The sequence below is a fragment of the Athene cunicularia genome (genome assembly GCF_003259725.1).
Source record: "Athene cunicularia isolate RWA chromosome 1 unlocalized genomic scaffold, athCun1 chr1_part1, whole genome shotgun sequence".
In the NCBI taxonomy this organism is placed as follows: Eukaryota; Metazoa; Chordata; class Aves; order Strigiformes; family Strigidae; genus Athene; species Athene cunicularia.
In genome coordinates this window covers 119,578,415-119,597,312 of record NW_020799091.1, presented here as the reverse complement: position 1 = coordinate 119,597,312, position 18,898 = coordinate 119,578,415, and the positions used below count along the sequence as shown (strand labels likewise).

General features: G+C 43.4%; 1 protein-coding gene across 6 annotated transcripts; it reads left to right on the top strand.

Annotated features, from left to right (window-relative positions):
- The first annotated feature begins 134 nt into the window (after window positions 1-134).
- Window positions 135-13,103, top strand: LNP1 (leukemia NUP98 fusion partner 1). Of its 6 annotated transcripts, none has more exons than XM_026854145.1 (5): window positions 135-240; window positions 1,401-1,557; window positions 2,855-3,084; window positions 9,515-9,748; window positions 11,809-13,103. In XM_026854145.1, exons 3-5 carry the CDS (start codon window positions 2,941-2,943, stop codon window positions 12,010-12,012), a joined length of 582 nt encoding a protein of 193 aa, XP_026709946.1. In that variant the 5' UTR covers window positions 135-240; window positions 1,401-1,557; window positions 2,855-2,940; the 3' UTR covers window positions 12,013-13,103. The 6 variants fall into 6 exon arrangements, with proteins under 6 accessions (XP_026709946.1, XP_026709102.1, XP_026712434.1 ...); XM_026853301.1 differs by having other exon boundaries at window positions 2,850-3,084; XM_026856633.1 differs by lacking the exons at window positions 135-240; window positions 1,401-1,557 and adding an exon at window positions 10,853-10,970 and having other exon boundaries at window positions 2,737-3,084; window positions 11,812-11,906.
- The last annotated feature ends 5,795 nt before the right edge of the window (window positions 13,104-18,898 follow it).

Below are 18,898 nucleotides of genomic sequence, written 5' to 3'. Positions count from 1 at the left end.
GGCTTCGAGGCGGCCATGACGCGCTCACACCGCCGCCCGGGCAGGGCAAGGGAGGGGAGGGGGCACCGGACACGCGGGGCATGCCGGGACACCGCGGATCAACACATCACTTCCGGTGCGGCAGCGCCTCCCTCCGGCCCGGCGGTGCAACCGCAGCCGTCCGAGACCGCCCCGGGTCAGAGGAGGACACAGAGCCGCCTGACTCCGGGCTTTAATACCCCATCAGCCCGGGACTAAAAGGTCTGAGTCTGTCCTTAGGTCCTCGTTAATCTTGTGCAGGAGGGGGCTCTGGACCGCTAACACGCAGGACCGGTGAGGGTGCCCCGGGGCCGTGGGGCGTGCAAGGTACGGCCTCGCTCCGGGCTTAAGGACCTGATCAATCCGAGACTAAAAAGGTCGGAGTCTATCTTTAGGTCCAGGTTAATTTTGCACGTGAGGAGTTTCTGCACTGCTAACATGCAGGACTGATGCAAAGTTTCTACGACTTTGTACTGGAACATTTTGAAGCAAAATTAGACTTGTTATAAATGCCGTTTTTCTTTTTTTCTTTTTTTTTTTTTTTTGTTGTTTAGTTATTAATTGAATCTGTCATAAACATAAATAGGCAATACTGTAATTTTATGTATGTTGTATGTGTCTGTGCCTACTCAGCATCCACACCTGTAGGCAGAGGAAACTTAGGTTTCTGTCTCCACTTACTTCTCTGGAGCCCTTGGCTGAGGATGGAGATGAGTCATCTTTGATACATTTTGATACTCAAATAGCACTAATAATCTCATACCTAGACATTTCATTGTGGGCGGGAAGGAATTGGAAGGAATATGTGTGAAGACACATACTGCACTGAAGGAAAAAAGGACTGACAATAAAAACAACAGGAAGATTCCAAAACAAATACCTCAGTAGTCCAAGTAAAATTTGCCCTGCTGGACTATGAGTCAATATATCTTTGTGTCTGGTAGTAAAAAGCTTGAGCTGGGTCTCCCTTAAGTAATGGATTATTATTATTTATGTAAGCAGATTTTGCCAAAAGTGTGGGACAGCCTCTCCCACTTTTCCCTGTCACCTGTCTCAGCATGGCAGAAGCATTTCCTACTCCACATGACAGGCTGCAGTTCTGTCTCACGTGTCAGAGAAGAAGAAACTTGAACCATAAAATAGAAAATATTTATCAACAGGCTGATAGCTCCCGACTGGGACAGCCTGAATTACCCACGCGATGCTTCCTATCAGCTGGCACAGGCCTTCAGGTGTACCTTGCCTGTACACATAGGTAGCCTCAAGGATGTAAATCAAATTTAGGCTGTCAAAATATTGCCAGGAGTGTTCTTCCCCACCTGGAGAGTCAGCCTACACATCCTTTTTATTGCTTCAGGTGTCTTTACTGTCCTGTTTTGCAGGTATTCCTCTCACTCCTGTCCCTCTCTGCCTCTGCCAGGACAGCAGCCCGCTGTAGGTCCAGCGGGATCTCTGAGCTCTGACACCCAACATCTGTGGATATGCCATCCGGGCACCCAGGTCCTTGTCCTAATCATGGTCTTGTCTGCCCTGGACAAGGTAAAACTCAAGCACATAGGCCTCTACACCCAGTTGGTCCCTGCACCCCTGTTATTCAGAAGGAAGAGTCCTGCATCGGAGTATTGTACTTAAACCTCACACCTACACCCACATGAATGAAACTGGAGTTTTGTTACTACATCTGTATTGATGATCTGTATGGACCACTGATTCTTCATAATGCTAAATTGCCAGCAAGCTTCTTGGCATACTTTTGGCCAAGGCCAATAACATCTCCAGAGCAATGCCTAGAAGAACATCTAGCTACCCAGCACACACCAGGGACTTCTTCCAGTGCAGTCTTCCAACACTATCCCAACAGGCTCTGCACCCTCAAACCCTCCTCCTTGTCCTTCTGGTAATGTCCCAAGGTAGGTAAGACATATTCCAGTTTCATACTTTATAGACAACAATTTCATGGGCCACAACAGTTTTCATGTTATATCAGATATTTTGAAATAAAAAAGACACAAAAGTTACAACAAAGTGTTACAGCCACAGTGCAGTACATGCAGCCTTGAGGAGATCCACAGCACAAGCACCATGTAGGACAGTTGTGACCAGCCTAGACACTCAGGCTCAGAAAACAGTCCCCAGCCTATATGGCTTGCACAGAGGGCTGTCAAGGAGGAATCAGATGCATTTTTACTCTGTGTGCCTCCATGTGAGGCAGGGCCTCCCATAACCCTGGCAGGGCCAATGAAATGACTCTGGTGAAAAGCAGCTAATGCAAGTCCACACTGGCTGTCATAAACCAAAACCAAACAAGTAGTTTCTTCAGGGGGGGATTTCTTATACAAACCACGTTTCCTGAATACCTAAGGAAGAGCAGAGACCACAGAAGTCAAGGAGGGAGGGCAGCACAGGAAGAGTGGGCCATTTGCCCTCCCTCCCACAGAGCCAGTTAGGCCTCTGCAAGCAGCTGTGCCAGTTTCTGACCACCATCAATATGTCAATTCTGCATCTCAAAATCACAAGCCTAATTTGGGTTCATGTACACACCTCCCAGGCATGTAACTGTGGGCATTTCTCCATCGGTATTGACAGCTGGTGCACTCAACAGCAACATGCAGGGAGTAGCCAACACATTTCCCTTCCCACCAGCCCCCTGCGGCAGTGTCATATTGGACATTGCTGCAATGGAAAGGTTGAAAGAAACCTTGTTGAAGAGAGATGAGAAAGGATTGACTTTGTGTTTACACAGTGCCCAGGGCTGCAGTGGGGACAGGTTTTGGGGGATGGAGTGCAGAAAGACCTTTTGAAACCACATCTCTGCTTCGTCTTGTTGGCTGAACAGTGGGAGGCTGCTGGCTTGGTGGTGGCATTTGACCTTGCTTTTCCTTGTCGTGTTGGGAGACCCCCCCAAGTTTGGAGTGTCTGTACATGGAATATGAAGAGGATGATGATATTTCCTTTGCAAAATGGATGAGCAGCTTCTGGGGCCACAACTTGATGGATGAGAAAGAGGGTAGAGGCCACAAGAAACGTCAGACACGGCTCTTTAGTGAAAGGAGAGCCTCCCTTCCGGTAAGAGCTGTGTGCAGTTTCCTCTCTGTGCATGTGTGGCTTATGTATAAAGTTAAGTGTCACCCCCAGGGGCATTGCCCTAGAGATGTGTGAGGGCGAGTGGGGTACACCTTGCCAAGCAAGTTCAGTTCCAACTTGCAGCTGCTAGTTGTATTTTGAACTTGCCAGGGTCAGGCCTCCAGGCAAATTCCAAGTGACAATAGGACCAGAAATGTGAGGAGAAGGGTGGAATAATGGCATAGATATGTATTACAGTGTTGTTCTGGGCTCAACATGACCTGGAAGAGGTAGAAAACATTTTAGCAGCTGACATAAATAAACATTGTCTTTAATGAGACTGTTCTCATGTGTAAAACTATATAACCTCGTCCATGTTCATAGAGTTTGGCTCTAATTCTGCACCTATACTGTCTCCAGGAAGTTGTGTGCTTGCAGGTGTAACTTCTAATTTAAGCTGGAGGATGCAGCCCCTCCTGGTATAAAACATTTGACTCTGAAAATAACGATGCAACACATAGCAAAGCTAATTATACTGTGAAGTAAGATTTTTAAGATAGAAGTACATTCAATGTTCTTAAATGAACAAAATAGGAAAGGAGCAGGTTTCACACACAGAACCAGATTTTTAAGGCAGCACAACTGTCTAACCAATTATCAAAATAAATTTAAAACAGCTGTTCACAATCTGTCCTTTATTTGAAGACTGCTGCTTTTATTGCAGCTCTAAAAGAACATTTAGGTGGTCCAAATCTGTCTCTTTTTTCCACCTACATCAGCTGGCTTGCCAAAGATACTGTGTTTCCTTACAAACCATTTTTCACTTATATCCTTAGATCATTAAAGCCCTGAAAAAGCAAATGTTAATTATATTGGGGAGAAACAGCCAATCTTTTCCAAACATTTTTTTCTGTCATGCTATATTTTCACCTTGCCAGTTCTCTACTGGACCTGTCATATTCTAAGCTGTGGGATTTTTTGTTTTCAAAAAATTTAGCCAAGTAAAACCAAACAGACCAAACCCACCTCCTCCCTCCTTGTACTCAGGACAGGCTGGAGAGGTGACCTTCTTTCCTTAGTTTTGAACTGATTAGCCACATTTATTACTTACAGTTGTGTTTCACCTTGGTCACAGATTGCAAGGCAGACTCTGAGCTACAGTTTTGCTGATGGATTCCGTCAGAATGCTTGAAAACAGAACGCTTATTAATGGGGTTTTTAAATTAATTTTACTGTATTTTAATTTTGTCCTTCAGAGATCTATGCATCTGTGATTTCTTTAGGCCCCAATACAGGCCTAAGTGTAAGAATGTACTTTAAATCGCTCTCCATTCAGCAAGCTGCTGAACACATCTTTGTGTATATTTGTGAGTGTATTTGTGTATGTACCCATACAGTTCATTTGAAGCATGTTCTTGTATTCAGTTTGTTCAAAATCTATTTAAATGCTTAGCTAACAGCTATTAAAATACTTTGCTGTAGTTGCATCCCTGAATCTATACCTAGAACGTGGATTAAGTTAGCTGACAGACTGTGACTTTTGACATTACTGTTCAACGAACTAAAATTATTGTCTGGCTTTCACATTAATGCTCCACATAAATTTCTCCAGTTGTATTATACAAGAGAGAGAACTTTGAACTGCTTTATTTCTCAGTGACAGAAATTAACTGGAGAAACAAGAAGGAAAGATTTGCTGGGGGATTTTATGATTCGGGGATAAATTCTGAGATGAAACTTCTGTATTTGAAAATCTCTGACTAGTTGGTAGTAAAGAGCACCAAAACATGTTGTCTTAAACCAAATCTATATGTTAAACAAACGGGCACTAATAATTCCTTAGAAATACCTTCAGAAAGAGCATCTCCTTGTTGAGAGGAACAACTTGCTGTTGCACCCAGAGGTGTGGTTTTTTACACACCTGTTACAAATTATAACTAATCCAAGATTCAAAATGCTTCTCAGTGTTAGTGAAATATTGTCTTCATTTTATCAGAACAGCACTGTTAATCAGGAGGAATACTAACTGAGATTAGACTGCATCTCTTCTGCAGCAGATCACAGCATACCCTTTCTTCTGTCTCAGAGATGTAAATGGAGATAACTCCATTGTGTGGCTGAAAATCAAGTCAGCAGGTTCTGACTGACACAGCTGCTGGCAAAAGTTCCTTGTGCAGATACAATGGTGCTGCCAAAACAGCACGGCCGTCAGCTGTAGTGCAGTCCTGCCCATAGCAGCTGCACCTGCACCAGGACCCTTTTGATACGTCAGTATGGCACAAAAGGTGGTTCTGCATAACGCTGGAAATGGCTTTCAGCTCCTAACTGGTATGTTGGCCTTTGTAGTTTTTCCTGTTCTGTAGAAAGACATTCAGGCCACCACTCTCAACTCAAACACAATAGTAAAGTCCTGTGGCATCCTGTCATGGTAGAGCCCCTCAAAATATGGATAAAGTTTTGTAGAATAACTCCCAAACTAACAACAATTTTCATTTCACCCCCCCCCAATATCTTAGTATACGTCACAGACATTACCGAGAGGATCTCTGCAAAATGCTTTTGCTACTGTCAATCCCATTTGGCAGAGGGGAACACAAAATTATATTCATCTGTCACTGGGTCACTGGCAAGACAACCTAAAACTTACAACTCCACTCCCCTGGAAAATGTCAGAGTTGTGTATGTTGTTATGGGCCAACAGTGAATGTGAAAACTGCCTGAGAACAACTAAGTCATCCATTTCCATCTCCTTTAGTTAGCTTGTTCCCCTGGCAAACTTCAGACACATTAACTGTGAGACTCTTTTTGAAGCCTCCAGCTATGATATTCCTCGACACATTCTAGTTATCTTCCATCATTTTGGTTCAGGAGAGTTTCTTACTTCCCAGTCATTTTGTTGTGGGGAAAAGATAGGAGTCAAAGGAGCACTGCTAAGAGTTTTACAACCCTATAAATGTATCCATTTTCAAGTAGACAGTGCTGCTCACAGAAGAAAATCTGGTAAGAAACAGCTGAGAGTGAGAGCAGAACGGCTGCCAAAGTTACTAACAATTACTTTAAACTAACGTCAGGCTGAACATCTACCACAATATTGTTACTACAGATCAGTTGGAGCCTAGGCCAAAACTTTGAAGGAATATATACTTGGCTGTAAGCTTCTTGGAAGGTAAGGAAACTGTGGGACAGCATCTGAATGTCATATGTTCCAAAATATCCCTGAAGTACTCGGCTCATTGTGTAAACTTCAGCAAACAATGAACACTCCTGCTCACACATGGAAGATTAATTTTCTTACTGACAGCTGTGCAAGCCCTCAGATCAAGGCCAAAAGATGGAAGCAATTATCTTGTCTCCAACAGAAATTGAGAAAGAGAATAGGCAAATTGTATTGACAGCAATTTTGTGAAGTGTGTTTGTCTGTATACTTTTTGTGTGTTTTAGATGAGCAATTAGCAAAAGATTGTGTCAAAGATGCACTGAGCATGACTGGCCTTTACAGAAAGGCTCAAGCAGAAAAAGGGAGTATTCAAGGGAGTGAGAAACAACCCCTGAGACCATGCTTGGTGCTTCTGGCTTTCCCAGCCTTGGCAGAAATTCCCCATTTTGACAGAGGGGAGCATTTATCAATCCTCCTTCACATGCCTTGTCCCTTGTTTCACCTCCTCCCCACTTCTCCAGTGTAAGGACCACTCAAGGTCAGATCATAGGAGCCAGAGACCATGGGGAGTTCGCTAAAGAAGCACCAGATGTAGGCACGAGGCAGCAGCTGGAGCAAGGACAGGGGCAGATACCAGGGCTGTGTTCAGAGACCTTTGGGAGGGACAGCAGAGTGCAGATACAGAGGCAATCCCTGTTGCCAGCAGCTGCTGAGACTTCAAGGAGGGGAAGCATAAATTAAAGCAGTCTATGGCCTTTCTTATTTACAGTGTTACCAAGCAATCAGTTTGGCACCAAACGTGTATTAAATGCATGTATTAAATCAGGGAGGATTGAAACAGTAAGTATTAAACCAGGAGGAAAGCCCCATGGATTTTATCTGAAGTCAGCACCAGATCTGCTTAACTGCTGAACTTTAAGATTCTTTCAGTCCTCCACAGAGTCAGTCTTAAATAAAAGAAGACTAACATACTGTTCTAGTTATAAGCCATGAAATGTCCATGCTTGTCCTCTGGAGGGTTGTATCCACAGACAGCGACATGCTGACACACTTGCATATGTTGTCCTGGTGTCGGTGATGTGTGTCAGGCAAAGGCACTGTGAGAGGGGGCACAGTCACAGGAATATGATTGTGTAGATATGTATGTGTAGCTTTACCCTCAGCCCACCGAGGCAGATGTGATTTCAGAGGAAGGCCTGTCCTCTTTCTGGACTGTTGCTGCCATGTCAGTATGTGAAATGCAATCTTTTTGTTAAGGGCTTAACTACAATTCTATCTGTGCAGGGAAATTAAAAAGCAATGTCTTAGTAAAATAAACCATTCACAAACATTGCAAAACAGGACTGATAGAATGCCATCCCTCATTTCAGTTGTTCTTCTGTTTTATTTGCCCAAACCCTCTAAGAACAAATACCAGTGATGTTTTAGTGAGAATTTTTATTTCCAGGAAACAATACATGTTGTTTCTATTAAAATGACAAAGACAACATTTAGCTTATTGAGCTTGACATGGCACGAGTACTCCTGTCCCTCAAGCACAATGTGATTGCTCTGATGCTTTTTAAAATAACAATACAATATGACCTTAGAGAAATTACAGCTCTATTGATTGGATTGAAACCAAAAATAGTACAGCAGAAATCATTACCACGGCTCTCAGAGGCAGTCCATAACTCTAGCTACTGAAGTAAGCTTATGTCTGGAAAAGAAATTGAACCAGTATTGTATGATCTGAAAACCCTTCAGCATCAGGTGCTTCTGTCAGGTGTAAGATTTATTATTTTTAGCACCTCTCATCAAGCCACAACCACGTGGACGCACAGTCTCATTATTCCGAGGGACGCTGCCTAGGTCCCTGCTGGGCTGATACATTTATAGTAGCATCTGGGCCAGGATAAATGGGAACGTATAGAGGAGATGTTTCCCTTGCAACCCAAGGGTTGTCGATTCATGTGGCCACTATACCAAGTTGTTTGTTCTTTCCATTGTTGTTTGTTAAAAAAATCCAAAGCAAACACACACCTATCCCACTGCACCCCCAACAAACCCTGCTCTGAACGTAGGGTTTTCTCCTGGATTTTCTTAGAAAGCATTTCAGGATCTGTGGGAAAGACCTGCAATTACTACAAATAATCACAGCTCCATTGAAGCCAGCAGACCTTCTCTGGGTTACTCAGCCACTGAAGGCTTAGCACCAGGCTTACACAAACTGTGTACACATTCAAACAGGCAGAAGCGTGCCTGAAGTGCCCTCACCTGACACCTGGAGGTCTCATTTTTAGTACCTCCCATCTCTCTCACAATTTTCTCTACCTCCATCTTATCAATGGTCAGTTATTCACACTGAAAAACATCAACAGCTGGTGGGGTTTGGGCCATGCCCAGCTCTGCATGGTGGTCACCCATCTCTTCTAGAGGTCTGTTTCTGAAATCACCAACAGGTGACCCCATGGACACAGCAGTTCTGTATCAGTTTAATCTCCTTTACAGACATTCAGTTGAACAAAGCTGATGCAGATCAATAGCTTTTATCTGCAGGTCAGGCCTGGGAAAATTGAACCACATGGAAACTAAACAACTATCTACTCCCTCCCCACTTCAGCCCTACAAATGTGACTGTAGGAAGCCTGTTTCTTACCATTTCTCTGATAAGGATGTGTCCCACAGTGCCCTGAAAGTGCTCCCTCACCAGTTCAGGACAGACATGCCTAAGAAACAGGCAGGAAATTCAGACCTAGACAATATAGCATCTTGTCTGCAAGTAGGCCATGCTGAAGGTTTGAAACAGCAGGGCTATAAATGGTCGCTGTCACACTCAAATGAACTCAAACACCTGATAAGATCTGGAGCACCTGTGGGGCACACCCCATATCTGGCTCATTGGGCCACAAAAGGCTGGATCTTTGATTTTTGAGAGTCCTGCCTTGAACCCACTGCCAGATGTGTGCTATGAGTTTTGGAGGTTCTGAAGGGTCCCAGTTTCTTTTAATGTCAGCAGGCAGTAAGAGGGCCCAGCACACTTTACATTCAAAATGCTCATTTGAGTGCTAAAATTTAGATACTCAAAGCCAGGAATAAAAGCAAATTCCGCTGCTGCCTCTGGAGAGCAAGCTCTTGGCAGTGTCATTCTCCTCCACATAAAAGGAAGGATGCAGGAGTGTGAGCAAGGGCCTTTGTGCTGTACTTCTGTTCAGAGAGAGCTCTGCAGGAGAAAGAATCTGACCTGTGTTCTCTGCTTTCATATTCAATACTCAAAAAAGACCTCTTGCTTTTCAGGCCAGCCTTTCCTCCCTCCATACAACTCGACTTCATGCTTCTACCAAAGGGTCATCTTCAGGCCATCTCAAGGGCTCCAAGGAATTTCAAGAAGACCAAGATGTCAAATGCCACAGGAAGGCAACCAGAACACCTTCAGCAGAGAGCCCAGAGACAGGATCCAACCCCATCCAGGAGTTTGCAGAGTCCTTTGAAAAGAAATTGCATCTCAAAAACAAACGCTCAGTTTCTTTGGTAGGTAACAACAAACTTAAAATCACTTCAGAAGAAAGAAACCCAAACTACCCAACAAGCAGGCCAGCTTTATCCCTGGTGTGATTGCTGTGGCTTTGCCGGGGGAAGAGCACAAATAAATTTTCACTTGAACTTCTCAAATTACGCAGTCCTTACAGTAGTGCAAACAAGGTTAAAGGTTAAAGTAGTAGCATTAGTATGAGAATTCTTGATGTTGTGTTACCATCTAGACTTATTAAAAAATGTTTATCTTCAAAATGAGACACCACACTGGCTGTGGCAATGTTTTCAGAGGTTCCTAAAGCTGTGCCATCAAAACATGATAACATTAAAACCAGTTTTGCTTCACTTCTGCTGTAACACCCAGCTCTTTTCCTCACTGCTGCTGACCTGGTTTAATCATACACACTGTTATCTGTAAGACTGGCAGACACGTGTTTGAGAGGCTTCTCCTTTAGCCCTTGGGACTCCATCCGTCTGCTTTCCTCCATGTCACCATGCAGCCTCAGCCATTGCTTTAAGAGGCTCCACGTATTTTCACTGTAAGGGTGTGCAGCCAGCAAGGGGATTTTCCCCTCATTTAATCCTTTTCTTCCCCCATCATTGTGTCCTGAGGCATTTTCTGTATGGTTTGTGTTGATGAAATAGCCAATAACAACCTTTTTTCTATGACACTTGAACACATTTATTTTATGATGATACATGATCTCTGGTGGAAGAAAGCGTAATAAGCCCTAATTCACTTTGAAGCATCAGAAGAACACTATCAAATTCAGTCACACTATTGAAAAATCTGTGCCTGAGTAATACTTGATGTTAGTACCAAATAACAACAGAAGGAAGTATCTTTCTTTTTTCAGTTGGTTGACAATGACAGACTGTATGGAGAAGCAATTCTCAGATCTCCTTGCAGACCTTCTGTGCAGCAACAAGAAAGAAAAAAAATCTCTTTTCAATAACCAGCATCATTATATGATCAGTCCCACTATTATAGTCCTTGCATGGTCAGTCATCTAAGAATATGCAGAATTATGGTGATGACAACTCTGTTATGCCACTGCTAAGATTTTAAGTGCATTCTCTAATCTTCTTTTTCCCCTTTAGGAACTACTCAGAGTTTATTTCCTTTGGAACTTCACATTGGCTCATGTGCCAACCCTCACCAGTGCTTGTCTGGTTTATCATTTATCAGTTCTCAAAAGTGGCTACGGCTAGAAAGTCTGTGAGTCTGTAATCATTGTACGATAGGTATAGTGAGCATAGTGCACTAAATACAGCTTCAGTTCCACTTCAAAACATCCATTCTGGTACCTTTACGGAACCCACAGTGAGGTGTGCTGGGCTGTATGTTAATTCACCTTTCACGCAGACCGGATTGTTGTCATTCTTTCAGTCACTATTGAAGTCTGGGATGACATGAAGGACTTGAGAATCTTGAAGAACCAAGCAATAGGTGTTAGAGATCTGAAAGGAAATTTGAGAGTGGGCTTAAATTTGTATCTCCAGATGGAGCAGGGATTTTTTTGCTTTCAGAGCTCTGTGAGTTCAATTCAAACCACCATGACCACACAGGTTAAACGAAAAGTGGGGGGAAGGTAATCCCATTTCATCTCCTTCCCTGCATATTGCTTTTGTTTTATAAACGTGGCTTTGAGGACACTTCATGACCTTCAGCACATGTTTTCAGTGAGGTCTCTGCAGCTAGCACTGACCAGCCTTTGGGCACACAAAGATGTAAAAGAACAGAAACATGGAGTCTGGGCTGAAATCTCAGGCGCCCTCCCTTTTCCCTCCTGTCTGTTCCCTCCCTCAAGTCCTCCAGGGAGGTGACCCTCCTGCCATACACAGAGAAATATCAAAAGCATGTTGCCTCTTGCTGAGTTTTAGGGTGACTGACTGAGGCTTTGAATTTAAGCCCATCATATTAAAGATGATCTTGCTGAGGTAGGTTACTGGAATATTTTATTATACATTACTAGTGAAATAAAACAATGAGAGGGTTTTTTTTGTTCATGTGGGAGTTGCTTTTAATTCTCTGCTGTTTTTTTCCTGCCTTTTAGCAGCCTGAAGGCATGAAGGAGAGAAGGGAAAGAGAAACATTGCATTTGAGAAAAAGCAAGGCTCACAAGAGAGTGGAAGGGAAATCAGAGCCAAGGAGAGAGCAAGAAGAAGATGAAGGTTCAGAAGTGGTACCTGCAAAACACAACAAACAATTTCCATCACAAGCAAGCATTGAGAAAGGATGTTTATGCACAGGCAGCTAGAATGCATTGAGATAACGAATCCTAACACTCCCCCTGGAGAGCAGAGGGAGCATTCTTGTTTTGTTTTAACTAGAAGAGGCCTGTTAGGCAGAATAAACCCTAACCTGTAAACTAAAAGTAAAATTCAACTGCGTCTTTGATGTTACTACCTTCCTGTCTTTAGTTTTGCTGATAGGAATGTGACCCTTGTCATAGGAGCGCATCTGTAGCAAGATCCAAGTAAGTGATTAACCACTGTAAGAGGGTTTCAGGCAGATTTAGTATTGTGGCAGGACACTGGTGGATGTGTTCGTTTAAGAGGAGAGCATGTATGTATTACAGAGCTGTGCAGAGTCAGCCAAAACCTGTGTCTCTGTTTCAATTGAAAATGGCCTTACTGGTAGGCTTGGGAAGGAAAAACCTACACATGGGAAGGAAAAACCTACAGATGACCACCCACTTCCTAGTCCTGACATTCACTTAGATTTGCCCTGGAAGCAGGTACCTTTTTACTTCGACAATCTCCTGACTGCAATTCACGGAGGTGATAGAGGGAGGCCCACAAGTTCTCTTCTACACCTCCCTGATGGCTCACTTGTCTCTGCTTTCCCTACCACTGTGCAATATGACTCTTGTTTCTCTGGCATCCCCCAGCCCTCTCACATGTCCTCAGTCCCATTTACCCAGTTACACAGCTAGTTCTTTCTTCCAACTTTAACCTCATCGCCTTGCTTCTTTTGTGGCTTTCCCCCTCTCCACTTAGTACTTTATAGCCCTGCCTTATAGCTACAAACTACATCTCTAGTTTTGCCTCATCAAAATTTGAGCCTTGCGGAAAGCTCTCTAGTACAGAGATGTTCTGCCTCTCATACTTGTATCTAATGTCTCCAAGGGGTTGCCAGACATTCAAGGTGAGGCATAGCAATCTCTTCCATTTTTCTAGAACTAGGGCCAAACCAAAATATGGACAGAGGAAAGGAAAACTCCATCTAGGAAAGCTCTGTTTCCTCTGGCTGAAGATGTTCTGAACTCAGGTGTAAGTCTCACCAACTGTAAGTAAGTATCCCTCCTATGCAGAAGAAATCCACCTCCGCATGCTCATAAACACACACGCACACACACACACACACACACACACACACACACACACACAATCCCTCCATGCCTCTCTTCTTCAGCATGTAAGTCTTCCCTGCAGAGAAGAACCCCTCCCTCTGTGGGAATAATTTCCCCAGGCCTAGCTCAGAGAAAGGCTGCTTTGTATAGTACACTTAGAGAAGAGCGAAGACTAAAGATGTCATGAGCAAAAGTCAAAGTCTGGGTATTATTCCTGTGGTTTTCTGTAACTAACATAGATCTTAATATTTTACTTTAGAGCCTTAATTCTGAATGTTCAACCTTTTAAAAGCTTAGGGCATCCTTTGTAACACTTATCTCCATTAAAGGATGGTTTGTCTTGTAGGGCTTTGGGGGATATCTAAGAGAGCAACTAAAACCTTGCTGATGCTTGTAAATTGCTTCTTGCCTGATAACATGTATTATAAACTAATAAATCTGACTGAAAAATGTTGTTCCTATGCACAGTTCCTGTCCTCCCCAATCCAGATTGAATTGTCATGAAGTTCCATGCAGATGGCTTTGCTTTTATAGCCTTAATTTGAGACTGCATTACAATAGACCTGGATACAAAGGAACATGGCCAGCTAGTCCTGAGTTCCTCAGATAAAACCTCTCACATACGTCCTTTCAGGCAGCAGCAGGCCCTCACATCTTGTGAGGGCTGAATGAATCCAGGCTGCACGAACTTTGCCTGGATTTCAGAGCACCAGCCTCTTCCCCCTGTTTTCCACCCAGGTTAACTCAACAGGCACAGCTGTATCCCAGCAGAATTGGCAAAAACCTTGTGTGCTGGTTGTACACCACACATGGTGAAAAGAAAACGTCGAAATGAGCTAAAACAGAAACCCCATGTGTGTCTGGCTTCGACTTGTGCTTACCTTCGCCATCAAGGCGCAGGCAAGCCTCAGTGCCAGTGAGGCAGCCTAGCAGTCAGCCTGCAGACAGCTCCCTTTGTCACTGAGCCCCACCTCGCCCGTGGCACAGTCTGTAAGTGTTTGTGTCCTTGCCCATGGCACAGCCTGTAGGTGTTTTGTGTCCTTCCTGAACTGGCCCTCAGCCCCGTCGCCTGACTGCAAGCGCAAGCTTTCAAATAATGTCCTCAACGCTGTCCTCCTAAAATCACTAAAAAATGCTTACTCAAAAGTGTTTTCTCTTGCTTTGTATCATGCCTGATGGGACCAACAACCCTTTCCAGTTTGGTCCCATGTCGTCTGATACAACAGTATTGCTTAGGAACACTGAAACTCACACGAGAGCAAGAATCACAAATGATGAACAGTTTGGGTCAGAAGGGACTTCAAACATCATCTAGTTCCAACCCACCTGCCATGGGCAGGACGCCTTCTACTTTCCATATAGATTAGCAATGATTCCATAACAAAACAGGTATTTGGGAAGGAAGATAATAATCCAAAGAGGAATCTGATTACAATAGCATGGCTGATACTGCTATTTCCAAAGAAAGTGTAATTGGGATACACAAGTAGTCAGAAAGACTCCAGGCGGTTTTCATTTTCACAGTGGGTCACTAGTTCAGTCATGACTGACATAAAAAATAGTCACTGCCTTGATTCCTATCCCCAGTTCCCAGAGCAGCTAGGCTGGCTGTGGGTGTTTTCAGCAGACATGCCCATTCTGAGGCAAACACTGTTTTGCTCTTTCTGCTTTTTCCAAGAGTTGGTGGGCTGCAAGTTGCAACAGAGTCCAAACCTTGGACACGAAGGAGGTCAGTTAGCAGGAAGCAAAGACAAAGGGACCAAAAAGCATGTTTTCCAAAATGCTTATTAATAGGTAATGTTGGAAACCTGAAACAGTTTTCCAACAGAGAGGAAGGAGCAGGCTGCAGGAGCAGGCTGACACTGCGGGCTGGCTGTCGAAAGCTGGCGAGACTCAGAGGCCCATGGGGGATGTTTTAGACTTGCTGTGGCTCATGGTGGGAGACCATGCTCCAGTAAAATGCTGTGGATCCTTCCCAGCACCTCAGGCTACCTAGAAAGTGCTCCCATGGGAAGTTAGGGCATGGGCACAGACGAGCATTTCAGGAGCAAGGTCCAGTCATACCCCAGAGCTTTCTGAGAGGTCTAAGAAGAGAACATCAAGTGTGGTTACCCCATCTTTTTCAGATGGGCATTCCCAAAGCAAAATATTTATGTTTGTGTGGTTTTGATGTATTTGTTAATTGCAGCATTGTTTTGAGGTTGGATTAAATTTTGGATAATTGTTAACACATCACATGTTAGTATATAAAATGCAAGACCCCACATAGGCTAAATGAAGCAATAGCTATATCTATGTACGTGCTCACAACAATCCTTTCTAGGAAAAAAAGATATTTCAATGCATAGATAAAACAAAACAAGCACGATGTATAACTGAATAAGAATATAACATCCATTAAAAAAGAAACCTAATATTAAATATGAAAAAAAAAAGAAAACATTCTTATATACTTCTTTGTTCTTTAGCACAAAAGAAGGCATCTGGGTAAGCACAGCCCTGGCTCTGAATGCATTCAGTGTATGTATGAATAGTAAAAAACCACATAGAGATATAATCAAACCTGATAATCAAAATTATTCACAGAGAAATGAATCATAATCATGAGATCGTGAGTTTATACAGCCATCTGCCAAAACCACTGAAAACAAACAGGTCTTGAAATATATCCAGAAGGACAGTGCAGCCAAAATCTAGTCATTCTAACAGAGAAGTGAATACTGAAACCCAACAAATTTCATAGATAATGCCCTGCCTGCAGTTGATGTGCCAGAGCTTTAGGTAACCATGTATGAACAAATGCTAAAATAAACCCACTCATCATAGCAAACATTGCTTGTAGGGTGTTGATTTTAGTTTACTCTGGTTTGGATTGGATTGACAGATGATATTCCTCTTGTTAGGAGGATCCCTCTGAATCCTAGCCCAGTCTCTAGTGTACTTTGGGAGAAAATAACTTCTCTCAGCTGTGTCTTGTCTCTGAGGCCAGACAGAAAATAAGAGAAATAAGTGATACAAGGAGCATCAAAACCTAATATTCTGTCATATTTGATGGATTCATATCCTTCTATGTCTGTCAAATTTCTAAACTGATTGATAGAGGTTTGTTGATTGAGAAGACCCACCAAAGCTTGTGGCAGTTTTATATGACTTTTCATCAAAAAGCTGATGGACTCCTCAGCCTGGTGAATTAGTGCTACTCCTGATACTGAAGTATCAAAAAGGAGCTCTCTTTTTGCTCCAAAGCTTGAACAGGACTCATGGACACCCTTCCTCTGGGCTTCCCTGCAAACACATCCCATTACATGAGGTGGATGCTGAAGTTTTGGTCCTTTGGAAAGCAGCCCTTGCTGGAACTTTATGCAATGGATCTCAGCTGATACTCTGCTCTTCCTGTATGCACAAAATGCATCTTCAGTGTCTCTCATAAGCATTTTAAATCTAGTAGGTCTGCTTCCTGAGGACTCCTGTATCACTGATTCAGTAAATGTTTTGGACCAGGGTTCTTTGTTTCTTAAGGGACTATATCAGCTACACCTCTCAAAATTCCTTGAAAATAACAGGAATGTCTGTTATTTCCTGAACAGTGTATTCAAAAGTGGCTGCTAAAGTAACCAACCTGACTAACATGCTGTGTCCAGGTGCTTCTGCAAAGTCAGTGGCAGATTCTTATCATCCATGATGAAGAAGTCAAGAAGAGAGTGTCCCTTAGAATCTCAGAGGGGAAATATTCAAGCCTTGATTCCAGTTACAAAAGAAGAAAGAAAACAAAATTTTACTCAGTGGATTAATGCATTACAAGGTTAATGTAAGTGTTGTAGCTTTTTATGAAGTTCAGAGACAAACTTTGAAGACAAAAACTAACTCCTAACTCCTCTGCCTGTGTGTGTCATAGAAACCTGATAGTGTTTAGGGAAGAGGCCAAAGTACTTTTACAATTCTATGAACAGTGTAAATAAAAATTACACATTTGCTGCAAAATACACTGTTTGCAAGTTATTTGACTTAAGGTCATTAAATGGCTGGGTAACATATGTAGCCACTTTCCAGCAGAGGGAGTCTGTTGGTACAGAGCACAAGTTTGAGATTAAAACTAACTACAATGACAGTAGGGGACAACAGCAAAAAAAAACCAAACAAAAAAACCCCCAAGAGCACAGGACTGTATGGTCAGATTTTGCCCTCTGTTGTTCATCTATGACTTTTGTTGATATGAAGGAAATCAATACACACAGCCCATGGCCGAGTTTAGCCTGGTATGAGGGACTGCAATATTTACCTCATGGTCAGCAGAAGACCTTGATCTGCCCCTGGAGATCCCATATTGCTGAATCACTAGCTGGCAGCTCATTGCTGCAGGTGTTCCCCAAAGAGTCCTCCTCTGCCCTCCATTTCCAGGACACAGCCCACGCTCCCCTCCTTCAACTGGTCGGAGAGGTGCTGGTGTAGCTCTGGGTGCCCCACCCAGAGGCACTGGATGCCCAGCAGCCCCTGCAGGGGCACGGGGGTCCCCACGGCTGTGGCCTTCCTTGGGGCCAAGGGGTGGCCAAAGCCAGGACAGCTCACGAGTTCCTGCCCAGGGACCTGCTCCTCCTGTACACCTGCCTGAGCAGTCCCAGGGCTCCGCAGCTTCCACCCCGCACCCACAAACCAAGGTGGCTTCTCTGCCTTCACTCCTCTGGAGCATCCCTCAGATACTCTCCCGTAGCTGGTGAGCGGGTCTGTAGGCCAAAATGTCCTTATAGTCACTATGGGCTCTGCTGCTCCCAATGCACAATCCTGCTCTCTGTATTTTCAATGTTGAATACAAGAAAGCTTTTGGGAAGCTCCCCCCTAATCTTTACTATAGGGAAGAGAATATAATTCTTGCCCCAGGTTTATTCTGACAGAATAATTATATGTGATGCCAGAATTTTCTCAGTGAGAAAAAGCAACAGCATTTTTTTCTGAGAAGCAGCACATGCTATTCTATAAATGTAAGCATGGAAAGATTAATCAAAGCCTTTGCTTTTAGTGACCTTTTTTTTTTAAAAAAAAGAACATCTTATTTCTGGAGCATGTGTAAGTTACAATTAGCAGGTCTATGCAAGTTTCCATGAATAGTTTTGTGGCTCTTCTTGTCGGGTGTGCAGATTGACTTTTCAAACCCAGATCTCACGCTGCCTTAACTAGTGAAAAAAAAAAACAACATTCCTCCTGTTCTCTTATGTCACCAAGAAAAAAACCCAAAACATGACAAATACTTTTGATGGGCAACATAGCTGAAAATAAGTTATATTTTAGAATACATTTCAAACGTCTCCGTTCGTCAGACGCAACCTCTAACTCTACAAGAGTCCATAGCAAAGGGAGCCGAGCAGCACATCCACCCGCACCTTGGCCGGTCGGGTCCGGGGTCCGTCCCACGCAGGGAGCTCTGTGCTTCTCGGCCGGGCTGAGAACGGCGGCAGCAAAGGGCAGGAACACACCCTCGAGTCTTAAAACACTCAGCTAGTCTGCACAGTTAATGTGAATTACAGTCCTCATCCTCTCATTATTATTTCAGAGGAAATCTGGAGACATAAAGCCGTACTGAGCTTGATTTTTCAAATACTTATGAAGATGCTAATTGCAGGGGGATTACTCACGATCATGGAATGAAGCACAAAGGGACACGTTGGCAAGATCAGTTCCTATGCACTGTCAAATGAAGAAATATTTGCTTGGAAACAACTGCATTTCTTAAAATAATTGAAATCACAGGAACATCAAAACAAAATTGATAGTAGATCAGCTGTAGTAGTTTCCTTCC